This window comes from Amblyraja radiata, chromosome 30 (assembly GCF_010909765.2).
Source record: "Amblyraja radiata isolate CabotCenter1 chromosome 30, sAmbRad1.1.pri, whole genome shotgun sequence".
NCBI lineage: Eukaryota > Metazoa > Chordata > Chondrichthyes > Rajiformes > Rajidae > Amblyraja > Amblyraja radiata.
The window spans coordinates 136984-151552 of record NC_045985.1 but is presented as its reverse complement, the minus strand read 5'-3'; the positions used below and the strand labels follow the sequence as shown (position 1 = coordinate 151552).

General features: G+C 47.5%; 1 protein-coding gene across 1 annotated transcript in view; it reads left to right on the top strand.

Moving 5' to 3' along the window:
* The first annotated feature begins 8206 nt into the window (after positions 1 to 8206).
* neu1 (neuraminidase 1) overlaps positions 8207 to 14569 on the top strand; it is a 36302-nt gene continuing 29939 nt past the window's right edge. The window contains exon 1 of the mRNA XM_033047591.1: positions 8207 to 8477. Within this exon, the coding sequence (XP_032903482.1) occupies positions 8355 to 8477 (123 nt within the window). The 5' untranslated portion in view covers positions 8207 to 8354. The remainder of the gene's footprint in view (positions 8478 to 14569) is intronic.

Genomic DNA, 14569 nt, shown 5'->3' with positions numbered 1-14569 from the left:
ATCCCTCTGCTCTACAACACTACCCAGAGGCCTACCGTTCATTGTGTAGGTCCTGCCCTTGTTCGACGTCCCAAAATGTAACAGCTCACACTTCTCTGTATTATATTCCATCAACCATTCCTCCGCCCACCTGGCCAATCGATCCAGATCCTGCTGCAATCGTTCACAACCATCTTCACTTGAGCAAATCACTGCACAAAGGGCGTCAGGGTGACTTTCTACGGTTCTTGCTAACAAGTGGCCACTGCGCTTCCCATTTTACAACCATACAACCTCATTTAGAAAGCAAAAAAAACGGTTTTAAGGTGAAGGGGAAAAGATTTAACAGGAATCTGAGGGGTAACGTTTTCACACAGAATCGGTGACGTTACCCTTAGCCCTTAGAGCTAAACCTAACTTTCCCTTGAACACGTCCAGTGAATTGGCCTCCACTGCCTTCTGTGGCAGAGAACACCGCACATTCACAACTCTCTGCGTGAAAAAGTTTTTCCTCGTCGCAATTCATTCCTAAATGGCCGACCCCTTGTTCTTTAAGAAAGAACTGCAGATGCTGGAAAAATCGAAGGTGGACAAAAATGCTGGAGAAACTCAGCGGGTGAGGCAGCATCTATGGAGCGAAGGAATAGGTGACGTTTCGGGTCGAGATCCTTCTTCAGATAGTTTCTCCAGCATTTTTGTCTGCCCCTAATTCTTAAACATTGACCAGTGGTTCTGGATTCCCCCAACATCGGGAACATTTTTCCTGCATCTACCATGTCCAATCCTACAAGAATTATTCTGAGGCTGTGGTCCTAGACTCTCCCGTAGGTCAGAAATGTTTTGCTATTACTTTAATGCTTTTATTATTCCGAGTAACAGGAACCATGAAATATTCTGCATTGGTTTGCGACGTGATCTTACGCACAAGATTTCGCTGGGAAATGAGGTGACCAGGAGGGGGCGCAGATTGAGCAATTTCCAACTAGAGTAGAGTGGCACAAAGTGCTGGAATAAACACAGCGGGCCAAGCACCATCTCTGGAGGAAAGGGGTCTGGGAAGTTTCGGGTGGGGACCCTTCTCCAGACTCCGGAGAGAGGAGAATTTCAAAGCAGGCAAACCTTGAGGAGATTTTCTGGTGGAGCAGACAAAATATGTAGAAAGAAACTCTTAGAATAAAGGGGAGGTCATTTAAGACTGAGGTGAGAAAAAACTTTTTCACCCAGAGAGTTGTGAATTTGTGGAATTCCCTGCCACAGAGGGCAGTGGAGGCCAAGTCACTGGATGGATTTAAGAGAGAGTTAGATAGAGCTCTAGGGGCTAGTGGAGTCGAGGGATATGGGGAGAAGGCAGGCATGGGTTATTGATTGGGGACGAACAGCCATGATCACAATGAATGGCGATGCTGGCTCGAAGGGCCAAATGGCCTCCTCCTGCACCCATTTTCTATGTTTCTATGTTAAACTGCAGATGCTGTTTTGTACCGAAGTTAGACACAAAGTGCTGGAGTAACTCAGCGGATCAGGCAGCATCGCTGGAGAAAAAGGATGGATGACATTTTCCCATCCAATCCAAGTGGATGTTGAAATGCACATATATGTATATATATCAGGTGCTTATTTTAGCTGGTTTATTGTGTTTGACAGAAGACTTTAAATCAAAAAATATTCAAGTTAAATAATGTCTGCAGCTTTCACATCCTTTGGATACAGGGGTTCCCCACATTTTCAGCCCGTTTCCCCCTGACAACTTTAATAGCACATAACAATGTTATTTCACTTATTTATCAACAACTAATGATGGGCTGATACCAATATATCAGAACCAAACACAGCCAGTCAATGATAAAAAATATGTACACATCCAGAATCTACAAAATTACCCCCTAGGTAGGCGAAACTTACCCGCTGGGGGGTAAATTTACCCCAGGCTGGGATCCCCACCCCCACACACATATATAAGTGTGAGTATGTGTGTATGTATACATACATACACTAGACTAAGTGGGACCCGTTGGGTCCCATGTTCACATGGGAGGGCTGGTCCCCAATGCAATACTCCACCTCTCCACCAATTCCAATATTGGTGGCCAATGGGGAGGGGGGGGGGGCTTTCTGGAGCGCTAGTATGGGTGTTGTGGGCCGAAGGGATTAGTTTCCAGTGGGCTAGGATGGACATTGTGGGCCGAATGGATTTTTGGGCTGGCAGCTCGGTCACTCAGGCCTGGCTGCTCAGTCACGCAGGCCTGGTGGGCTGGCAGTTCAGTCACTCAGGGCTGGTGGGCTGGCAGCTCGGTCACTCAGGCCTGGCAGCTCAGTCACTCAGGTCTGGTGGGCTGGCAGCTCAGTCACTCAGGCCTGGTGGGCTAGCAGCTCAGTCACTCAGGGCTGGTGGGCTGGCAGCTCAGAAACTGCCAGAAATTCTGCCCAAAACAGGTGAGAGACTCTGTGAGGGAGAAGGGGGAGAGTGTGGAGAATCAATTTTAGACATTTTTCATCTTTTCCTACAGATCACAGCAATGAATGAGGAAAGTCTATCCTGGCCTGGATCTCACAGGGAGACAATGAAGGGAGGGAGAAAAATACCAGAGTGAGGTTTTATACTTACAGGGGGAATACTTACTGATGGGCTGGAGAGACTCCTCCTGTGCTAGTACCGGCCTAATGGGCCGAAGGGACTCTTCTAAAAAATAAAAATTAGTGAAATCTCAGCGATAGGCACTATTTCTGGACTTTTTCTGGCCTGGCACGGGGCCTTTTGGGCCAAAAAGCTCCTCCTGGGCTAATACGGGCATTTTGGGCAAAAGGGACTGGTTTCTAGGCTAATAGGGGCCCTGTGGGCCGAAATGAGTGGTTTCAGGTAGGCCAAAGGTGGGCTGGCAGTTCACTAACTCACGGCTGGTGGGCTGGCAGTTCACTCACTCACAGCTGGTGGGATCACACACACACACCCTCCATCACACACACACACTATCCATCACACACACACACACACACACTATCCATCACACACACACCCTCCGTCACACACAAGATGAGAGTTTTAGTTATTGTATTGATGTGTGTGTGTGAAGGTAGACAAAACTGCTGGAGGATTTCAGCGGGTGAGGCAGCATCTATGGAGAGAAGAAACAGGCGACGTTTCGGGTCGAGACCTCTGAAGAAGTGGTAGGGGTCCCCCATAATGTTGCTGGCTCTGGATCTGCACCTCCTGGTGTATAGGTCCTGCAGGGGGGTGAGTGTAGTGTGTTCGGCCGAACGCACTACTCGCTGCAGAGCCTTCCTGTCCTTGGCAGAGCTGTTCCCAAACCAGATCGACATGTTGCCGGACAAGATACTTTCCACAGCCCCAGAGTAGAAGCACTGAAGGATCCTCAGAGAGACTCTGAATTTCCTCAGCTGCCTGAGGTGGTAAAGGCGCTGCCTTGCTTTACCCACCAGTGCTGCAGTGTGTGTTGTCCATGTCAGATCCTCTGTGTTGTGGACTCCCAGGTATTTAAAACAGCTCACCCTATCCACAGTATCCCCATTTATCCCCAGTGGCGTGTACGTCCTCGGATGTTGTGCCTTTCTAAAGTCCACAATCAGCTCCGTAGTTTTTGTGACATTCAGGAGGAGGCTGTTGTCCTGACACCAGAGTGCCAGATCAGCCACCTCCTCCCGGTAGGCCTTCTCATCGTTGTCTGAGATCAGGCCCACCGCCACAATGTCATCAGCAAACTTGATTATGGAGTTGGAGCTGAACCTGGCCACATGGTCATGTGTGTACAGGGAGTACAGTAGGGGGCTGAGGACGCAACCCTGGGGGGATCCTGTGCTCAGGGTGAGGGACTTCGATGTATTCCCTCCCATCTTGACTACCTGGGGCCTGGCGGTGAGAAAGTCCAGGACCCAAGCACACAGGGGGGTGTTGAGCCCCAATTCCAGCAGCTTCTCGGCCAGTCTGGTGGGGACTATCGTGTTGAAGGCTGAACTGTAGTCTATGAACAGCATCCTCACGTAGCCCCCCTTCTGGCTGTCAAGATGAGAGAGAGCGGTGTGCAAAACCTGGGAGACCGCATCGTCCGTGGATCTGTTCGGACGGTATGCGAACTGCAACGGGTCCATGTTGCGAGGGAGGAAGGCGCAGATGTGTTTCTTGATCAGCCTCTCGAAGCATTTCATGACTACCGAGGTAAGGGCCACCGGTCGGTCGGTTACCATTCAAGCAGGCTGGAGAGGCATTCTTTGGCACTGGTACAATGGTGGATCTCTTGAAGCAGGCAGGGGCCACGGACTTGGCCAGGGAGAGGTTGAATATTGCAGTGAGCACTGGAGTTAGCTGATTAGCACAAGACTTTAGTACTCGCCCAGATATATACTATCAGGGCCTACCCCTATTCCTTCTCTCCATAGATGCTGCCTCACCCGCTGAGTTCCACCTGCATTTTTGTCTACCTTCGATTTTTTCCAGCATTTGCAGTTCTTTCTTAAACATATATATGTGTGTGTGTGTGAGTGTGTACATACACAGTATGTATATGTTTATCAATATATAAATAGGCAACCTTTCCTTCTCTCCAGAGATGCTGCCTGTCCCACTGAGTTACTCCACCTTTTAGTGTATATCTTCAGTTTAAACTTTCCTTTCTACATATATATATATTGATATAAAACAAACAATAATAGTGCAAAGACAAAAAATAATGTCCTACAAGCAGGGCCGGATTTAGATGAAGAGAGGCCCTAGGCTATTCCGCTTGTGAGGCCCCTCCCAATCCTCCCAATCCCCCCCCCCCCCCCTCCCCCATGACTAGAAAATGGAAGAGTGTTAAAAATAATTTGAGTAAAGCCAAGGATGATGATGGGTGTTTAAATTCCGCAATCCCTTTTCTAAAGGACAACAAATGTTATTGCTAAATACCCCTGAGTTTTGACTTTTGAAGCCCGCATGTATCCAAAGATGTTCCCTGCACCTGCCATCGCTGCTTACCGGAGCACGTGTGAAAGTTTGTCAGATTCCGGTTCCACCAGATTGACACCAATGTGCAGCCGAGTGTGGCCAATGATATAAGGGGCTTGAAAGCTGCGCTTTTAAAAATATATATTAATTGCCAGTGCTAGTGTCGAGTTATCAGCTTAAAACAGTATTATTCTGGAATGGAGGGTAAGGAAAATTATTGAAGGGTTGTTTAGAGACTACAATGTATTGTGACAGCATATGTTAGAAAGGCCTATGACAGTGTCAAAAATATTATACACCTTGGCCGGAGGCCCATGGATTTTGCGGACCTGGGCTTCAGCCTTTGAAGCCTGTAGGTAAATCCACAACTGCCCCCAAGTCAACGAGGGTCAGAGCTTAGTTGGAGGTGGTAGTGTTTAATAGCCTGATGGTTGTTGAAAAGAAACTGTCCCTGAACCTGGACGTTGCCTTGTTTCTAAGTTGATGGTTGCACCGTGGCTTGGTTCGGCAACTTGAGCGTCCAGGAGCGGAAAAGGATGCAGAAAGTTGTGACCACTGCCCAGTCCATCATCGGCTCTGACCTCCCCACCATCGAGGGGATCTATCGTAGTCGCTGCCTCAAAATGGCTGGCAGCATCATCAAGGACCCACACCATCCTGGCCACACACTCATCTCCCCGCTGCCATCGGGAAGAAGGTACAGGAGCCTGAGATCTGCAACATCCAGGTTCAGGAATAGCTGCTTCCCCACAGCCATCAGGCGATTAAACTCACCATCAAACAAACTCTGAACAATAACAGCCTATTGCACTTTATCTGTTTATTTATTGTGTATATATATGGTCTATGGTATATAGACACACAGAACTTTTATCTCCTGTTCTGTATTATGTTTACATATTCTGTTGTGCTGCAGCAAGCAAGAATGTCATTGTCCTATCTGGGACACATGACAATAAAAGTCTTGATTCTTGATTTATTGACCTGTATCTGGGGTTAATGGCACTCTCTCTGTCTCTGTCTCTGTCTCTGTCTCTCGCTCTCTCTCTCTATCCCTCTCTCTCTATCCCTCTCTCTCTCTCTCTCTGTCTGTCTGTCCCCGTCTGTCTGTCTTCATCTCTCTCTTTCTCCCTCTATCTGTCTCTTTGTCTCTCTCTCTCTCTATCTCTTCATCTCTCTGCCTCTCTCGCTCTGTATCTCTCTCTCTCTGTCTCTCTCTCTCTGTCTCTTTCTCCCTCTGTCTGTCTCTCTCTGCCTGTCTCTTTCAATTTCAATTCAATTCAAAAAAAATTTCAATTCAATTAAAAAAATAAATTGGCATGATAAAAAATACATCGTTATATTGCCAAAGTATAAAACATGACATACATATTTAAAATGCATAAGTATAAATACAAGTATACAGTGTATGGATAGATATGTCCCTGTACATAAACTTGCAATAGGCCTATAGCCCTTTATTGATTGCTACACATTCTTGCAGCTGTAAGCAGTACAACACAATAGCAAGTTTAGCAATTCAATATTAATTTCTTAGTGTTAGTTAATGTCAATTAGTGTGTGCGTACATATGTGCATGTTGGTCATTCACCGTCTCTCAGGCTATGGCATGCTGTTACATAGAAACATAGAAACATAGAAAATAGGTGCAGGAGTAGGCCTTTCGGCCCTTCGAGCCTGCACCGCCATTTGATATGATCATGGCTGATCATCCAACTCAGTATCCCATCCCTGCCTTCTCTCCATACCCCCCGATCCCTTTAGCCACATGGGCCACATCTAACTCCCTCTTAAATATAGCCAATGAACTGGCCTCAACTACCTTCTGTGGCAGAGAATTCCACTGATTCGCCACTCTCTGTGTGAAAAATGATTTCCTTGTTACATATTGTGCACCAAGTTGTGCCGTATTTCCTTCGCCAAGGATTATTCTTAGTTTTGATGTATCATCTAGTTCTTTAAAATCAGGGGTTGCCACACTGAGTTTGTCAAAGTATGCTTTCCTTGTTTTGTCAATTTTCTTTGCATTTTAGGAGGAAGTGCACCTCTGTTTCAACCTCATCTGTCAAACAGTGGCCGCATATTCTGTTTTCTCTTGGTTGCCAGAATCTCTTCTATCTTCCTTTTTCAACTGCCAAATAGTGGTCACTTAACCTGTATTTGGTGAGGGTCTGTCTCTGCTTTATGTCTCTAACAGTTGAGAGATAGTCTACAATTTATAATCTCTTTTTAGGGCACGGTAACATTCTAATCTGCTTTGGCATTTGGTTTCTTTATCCCAATGTTCCAAGTACGTTTCTTTACGTTGTTTGATAATTTGGTTCACTCTAATTGGTGATTGGGGGCCAGTATTGATTTGGGGCCAGTCAGGGTTTAACTGGATAGGGTTTAACTGAATAGGGGTAGTTAGTCTCAGTACCAACTGGCACAGGGAACTCTTTTCTGGGTTCCCCTCTTGTGTTTGAAGGGCTTTAAACTGGAGGGTATCTGGGGGGGCTAGATTTAAGATGATTCCAAAAATGTAGTGCTCATTTCTGGATAGAAACATAGATAGAAACATAGAAATTAGGTGCAGGAGTAGGCCATTCGGCCCTTCGAGCCTGCACCGCCATTCAATATGATCATGGCTGATCATCCAACTCAGTATCCCGTACCTGCCTTCTCTCCATACCCTCTGATCCCTTTAGCCACAAGGGCCACATCTAACTCCCTCTTAAATATAGCCAATGAACTGGCCTCGACTACCCTCTGTGGCAGAGAGTTCCAGAGATTCACCACTCTCTGTGTGAAAAAAGTTCTTCTCATCTCGGTTTTAAAGGATTTCCCCCTTATCCTTAAGCTGTGACCCCTTGTCCTGGACTTCCCCAACATCGGGAGCAATCTTCCTGCATCTAGCCTGTCCAACCCCTTAAGAATTTTGTACGTTTCTATAAGATCCCCTCTCAATCTCCTAAATTCTAGAGAGTATAAACCAAGTCTATCCAGTCTTTCTTCATAAGACAGTCCTGACATCCCAGGAATCAGTCTGGTGAACCTTCTCTGTACTCCCTCTATGGTAATAATGTCCTTCCTCAGATTTGGAGACCAAAACTGTACGCAATACTTATTTATTATCTGTGGGTATCTGCCTAGTTCCGCCTTCTCTCTCTCTCTCTGCTGTCGTTGTCTCTCTCAGTCTCAGTCTGTCCCTCCCTCTACTGCCGGGTGGGTAGGAGGCGTTTCTTGCGCCGACCACTGACATGAAGGCAAACATACGACACAGGTCCTGGTCCAGCCTTTGACGGGGCGGTCCCACTGCGCGTAATAATGAGCGCCGACAGCGGAACAGAGCGAGTGACAGAGCCGCGGCCCGGGGTGTGGACATCGGCAGCAGAGACAGAGGCAGAGGCAGAGGCAGCGGCCCTATCACCCCGGCTACCCCGCCCTGCCCTGCTCCATGGACCCGGGGCGGCCGGGCAGGCGGCGTGAGGGCTGCAGGGCGGCGGGAGCGGCCGGAGCCTTGTGTCGCTTGGCCGCCGCTTGGTTGCTGCTCCTGCCCGGCGCTGCGCTGCCGCTCAAGGTAAAGGCCGGTCCCGTCTGGTGGCTGGGCCGGGGAGAGGGTGCGGATTACTGGGGCCGAGAGAGGGAGGAGGAGGGGAGGGTAGAGAGAGTGAGAATGTGTGTGTGTGAGAGAGAGAGAGAGAGAGAGAGAATGGGAGATAGAGACAGAGAGAATGCGAGAGAGAGAGAGAACAGAGAGAACACAGAGAGAGAGAGAGAGAACACAGAGAGAACACAGAGAGAGAGAGAGAATGCGAGAGAGAGAAAGAGAAAGAGAGAGAGAGAGAGAGAGAGAGAGATGATGAGAGATAGGACGAGAGACTTCGAGAGAGAGCGGGTGGACGAATGAGCGGCTCGTGTCCCGCGCGACTGTAGAGAGAGAGGACCCGATGTCGGAAGAGAGAATTTAGAGAGAGATGAAGATGAGAGAGAGAACACAGAGAGTCGAGATCAGGAACAAAAGAGGAAGAGAGAGAGAGATGAGATATGTGTTTGTCCGAATAGAGGAGAGAGAGAGAGAGTGGGAGATAGAGACAGAGAGACAGAGAGAACACAGAGAGAGAGATAGAGAACACAGAGAGAACACAGAGAGAGAGAGAGAGAGAGAGAATGGGAGATAGACAGAGAGAATGCGAGAGAGACAGAGAGAACACAGAGAGAACACAGAGAGAACACAGAGAGAACACAGAGAGAGAGAGAGAGAATGGGAGATAGAGACAGAGAGAATGCGAGAGAGAGAACACAGAGAGAGAGAGAGAGAGAGAGAGAATGTGTGTGAGAGAATGAGAGAGTAGCGGAGAGAGAGACAGAGAGAGAGAATGATAGTGGGAGAGAGAATGAGAGAGATAATGTGTGCGAGAGAGAGTTAGAGAGTGAGAATGTGTGTGTGTGAGAGAGAATGAGAGAGAGACAGAGAGAATGTGTGCGAAAGAGAGATAATGTGTGAGAAATAGAGACAGAGTGGGAGAGAGTATGTGTGTATATATATTAATGATCTGGATGAGGGAATTGAAGGCAACATCTCCAAGTTTGCGGATGACACGAAGCTGGGGGGCAGTGTTAGCTGTGAGGAGGATGCTAGGAGACTGCAAGGTGACTTGGATAGGCTGGGTGAGTGGGCAAATGTTTGGCAGATGCAGTATAATGTGGATAAATGTGAGGTTATCCATTTTGGTGGCAAAAACAGGAAAGCAGACTGAATGGTGGCCGATTAGGAAAAGGGGAGATGCAGCGAGACCTGGGTGTCATGGTACACCAGTCATTGATAGTAGGCATGCAGGTGCAGCAGGCAGTGAAGAAAGCGAATGGTATGTTAGCTTTCATAGCAAAAGGATTTGAGTACAGGAGCAGGGAGGTTCTACTGCAGTTGTACAGGGTCTTGGTGAGACCACACCTGGAGTATTGCGTACAGTTTTGGTCTCCAAATCTGAGGAAGGACATTATTGCCATAGAGGGAGTGCAGAGAAGGTTCACCAGACTGATTCCTGGGATGTCAGGACTGTCTTATGAAGAAAGACTGGATAGACTTGGTTTATACTCTCTAGAATTTAAGAGATTGAGAGGGGATCTTATAGAAACTTACAAAATTCTTAAGGGGTTGGACAGGCTAGATGCAGGAAGATTGCTCCCGATGTTGGGGAAGTCCAGGACAAGGGGTCACAGCTTAAGGATAAGGGGGAAATCCTTTAAAACCGAGATGAGAAGAACTTTTTTTCACACAGAGAGTGGTGAATCTCTGGAACTCTCTGCCACAGAGGGTAGTCGAGGCCACAGTTCATTGGCTATATTTAAGAGGGAGTTAGATGTGGCCCTTGTGGCTAAGGGGATCAGAGGGTATGGAGAGAAGGCAGGTACGGGATACTGAGTTGGATGATCAGCCATGATCATATTGAATGGCGGTGCAGGCTCGAAGGGCCGAATGGCCTACTCCTGCACCTAATTTCTATGTGAGAGAGAGAGATAGATAGATGGGGGTGAGAGAGACAAAAAGAGATGGAACAAGAGATTGGGAGACAGACAAGGAGAGAGAGAGAGAGGCAGGCAATGTGAGATAGAGGATAGGGTGAGGGGTGTAGTGAGGAAGGGTGTGAGGGATAGATGGGGGTGTGGGAGGAGAGGGGGGTGAGGAGGGAGTGGATGGGGGAAGGAGGGGTGGAGTGTGAGAAGAGAGGGAGGGGGAAAGGACTGGGTTGTGAGGGGACAGAGGGGATAGGCAGAGTGGGGTGCGAGAGGGAGTGGGAAGGAGGGATAGACTGGGAAAGTTGAGGGAAGGGGTGGAGCGATAGACTGAGGGGGGGTTGTGCGGGAGGGAGGGAGGGAGGGAAAGAGGGAATGATGAGGGGTAGTGGTGGTGAGAAAGGATGGAGTGAGTGTGAGGAGGGAGGGAGGGAGTGTGAGAAAGGAGGGAGTGAGTGTGAGGGGAGACAGAGTGAGTGTGGGGAGTGATAGAGAAGGTGGTAGTGAGGGAGGGGGAGGATCGGGAGGGGAGGTAGGGAGTGAGAGGGGGAAGGAGTGAAAGATGGGAGGGAGGGAGGGAGGGAATGATGAGGGAGGGAGAGAATAATGAGTGAGGGATGTGAACTCGGGAGGTGGTTGGGGAGTTGGGAAGAATATGGGGGGGGGGGGGAGAAGGACTCGAAAAACTAGGAAATTAATTTCATTAATTCAAACTGAAAGTAAGATGAAGGGAAATTCAAAATGGTTTAACTGGAATGTAAAAGAGGAAATTGTTGGAACAGACTTGCCTACCTGTTTGTAGAGTAAAATAAGTGGATGTGTGTTCTAATGCATACTCTGTGTTAGATGTTACGAAAGCCATAACGTCCATGTCACGGGACTAGGTGATTAATGGCTTGGTCATGTCCACACGCCAGTCAACCCAGTGCACTTCCTGAAGCCGCTCGCTACTGTTCAACATATTGAAACATATAAGACTGTTAAGGGTTTGGACACGCCAGAGGCAGGAAACATGTTCCCGATGTTGGGGGAGTCCAGAACCAGGGGCCACACACAGTTTAAGAATAAGGAGTAAGCCATTTAGAACGGAGACCAGGAAACACTTTTTCTCACAGAGAGTTGTGAGTCTGTGGAATTCTCTGCCTCAGAGGGCGGTGGAGGCCGGTTCTCTGGATACTTTCAAGAGAGAGCTTGATAGGGCTCTTAAAGATAGCGGAGTCAGGGGATATGGGGAGAAGGCAGGAACAGGGTACTGATTGGGGACGATCAGCCATGATCACATTGAATGGCGGTGCATGCTCGAAGGGCTGAATGGCCTCCTCCTGCACCTATTGTGGATTGTCTAACATGTTCTGGCCTAATTTAGTTTGGGAAATTTAGGATTTGCTTTAAATATCAAATGAAATTAATATGGAGGAGACTTAACGTTGAACAATGGACAATAAGTGCAGGAGTAGGCCATTCGGCCCTTCGAGCCAGCACCGCCATTCACTGTGATCATGGCTGACCATCCCCAATCAGTACCCCGTTCCTGCCTTCCCCCTCTTTAAGAGCCCTATCTAGCTCTCTCTTGAGAGCATCCAGAGAACCGGCCTCTGAGGCAGAGAATTCCAAAGACTCACAACTCTGTGTGAAAAGGTTTTTCCTCAAGAGCCCTATCTAGCTCTCTCTTGAGAGTATCCAGATAACCGGCCTCCACCGCCCTCTGAGGCAGAGAATTCCACAGGTTCACAACTCTCTGTGTGAAAAAGTGTCTCCTCGTCTCTGTTCTAAATTGCTTACCCCTTATTCCTAAACTGTGTGTGGCCCCTGGTTCTGGACTCCCCCAACATCGGGAACATGTTTCCTGCCTCTCAACTCTCTGTGTGTGAAAAAAGTTTTTCCTCATCACATCCTGTCAACATTCGCAGAGAGCATATCTTATATATATATATATATATATATATATATATATATATATATCTTTTCACTGACTGGTCAGTCGCTCGCTATATCCTGTGTTAAGATTAGTGTAGAGTTACAGCGTGGAACTTGACCCTTCAGCATACAAACACGCCACAGTGATCACCAGTGCAAATCAAGTCACTCTGACCACTGTGTAGGAAGGAACTGCAGATGCTGGTTTCAACCGAAGATAGGCACAAAATGCTGGAGAAACTCACAGTAACCCTCCACTGATAAAAGCAACCACTTTGTAGCCTTCAGCTTGTATGTTCATTTCCTTATCAGAACATTGTGTTTCCAGCGAGCCCTTATTTAACAATTGACGCACTGATGAATAATGGCAACGTTACAGCTGATCATTAATCTTTAAATTTAATCACAGAGGAATGGCTTTTGCATGTAACAGGCACCTCATTGTAGCGTAATCTTTGCCATCATCTTCAACCTGTGACATGTTGACTCCAGTGTGTGCAGGAGAGAACAGGCAATCACAGGCGACTAGTTTGTCACCACACGTGGTCGCTGGGAGTAGTCTCCTCAGTTGCGCAAAAAAGTCCTGGGCGCCGCTAAGTTTTCAACGTGTTGAAAAGACTAGGCTTGTATTCACTGGAGTTTAGAAGGATGAGGGGGAGGACATCTTAACCATATAACCATATAACCATATAACAATTACAGCACGGAAACAGGCCATCTCGACCCTTCTAGTCCGTGCCGAACACATAATCTCCCCTAGTCCCATATACCTGCGCTCAGACCATAACCCTCCATTCCTTTCCCATCCATATAACTATCCAATTTATTTTTAAATGATAAAAACGAACCTGCCTCCACCACCTTCACTGGAAGCTCATTCCACACAGCCACCACTCTCTGAGTAAAGAAGTTCCCCCTCATGTTACCCCTAAACTTCAGTCCTTTAATTCTCAAGTCATGTCCCCTTGTTTGAATCTTCCCTACTCTCAGTGGGAAAAGCTTTTCCACGGCAACTCTGTCTATCCCTCTCATCATTTTAAAAACCTCTATCAAGTCCCCCCTTAACCTTCTGCGCTGCAAAGAATAAAGCCCTAACTTGTTCAACCTTTCTCTGTAACTTAGTTGCTGAAACCCAGGCAACATTCTAGTAAATCTCCTCTGTACTCTCTCTATTTTGTTGACATCCTTCCTATAATTAGGCGACCAAATTGTACACCATACTCCAGAATTGGCCTCACCAATGCCTTGTACAATTTTAACGTTACATCCCAACTTCTATACTCAATGCTCTGATTTATAAAGGCCAGCACACCAAAAGCTTTCTTTACCACCCTATCTACATGAGATTCCACTTTCTTATAGAAACATATAAAATTATAAAAGGACTGGACAAAGTAGATGCAGGAAAAATGTTCCCGATGTTGGGCGAGTCCAGAACCAGGGGCCACAGTCTTAGAATAAAGGGGAGGCCATTTAAGACTGAGGTGAGGAGAAACATTTTCACCCAGGGAGTTGTGAATTTGTGGAATTCCCTGCCACAGAGGGCAGTGGAGGCCAAGTCACTGGATGGATTTAAGAGAGAGTTAGATAGAACTCTAGGGGCTAGTGGAATCAAGGGATATGGGGAGAAGGCAGGCACGGGTTATTGATTGGGGATGATCACAATGAATGGCGGTGCTGGCTCGAAGGGCCCAATAGCCTCCTCCTGCACCTATTTTCTATGTTTCTATGCTCAAATTTTTTTGACAACAGCGGGTTTGTCGGCAATGAGCGTAGCTTGACTTCTCCTGACGTAGGTGCTGTCGTAGGTTGTCACCAGGATGACGTAGGTTGTGGCCGCTTTCTCGACGACCTGCCACGACTATGTATATGACAGTCGCCTAAATAAATTGCCAAGTGGGACAGGCAGCATCTCTGGAGAGAAGGAATGGGTGACGTTTGTGGTCCGGACTCTTCTTCAGACTCTTAACATGTAAGATTGTTAAGGGTTTGGACACGCTAGAGGCAGGAAGCGTGTGTGTGCGCCACGCAACAGCCATGATCACATTGAATGACGGTGCTGGCTCGAAGGGCCGAATGGCCTACTCCTGCACCTATTGTCTATGGTTGGTTTTGTGCATTCCCCCTGTGACCGTGTGGGTTTTCTCCAGTTGCTCTGGTTTCCTCCCACACTCCAAAGACATAGAGGTTTGCAGGTTAATTGTCTTGGTAAAATTGTCACTTGTCGCTAGTGTATGT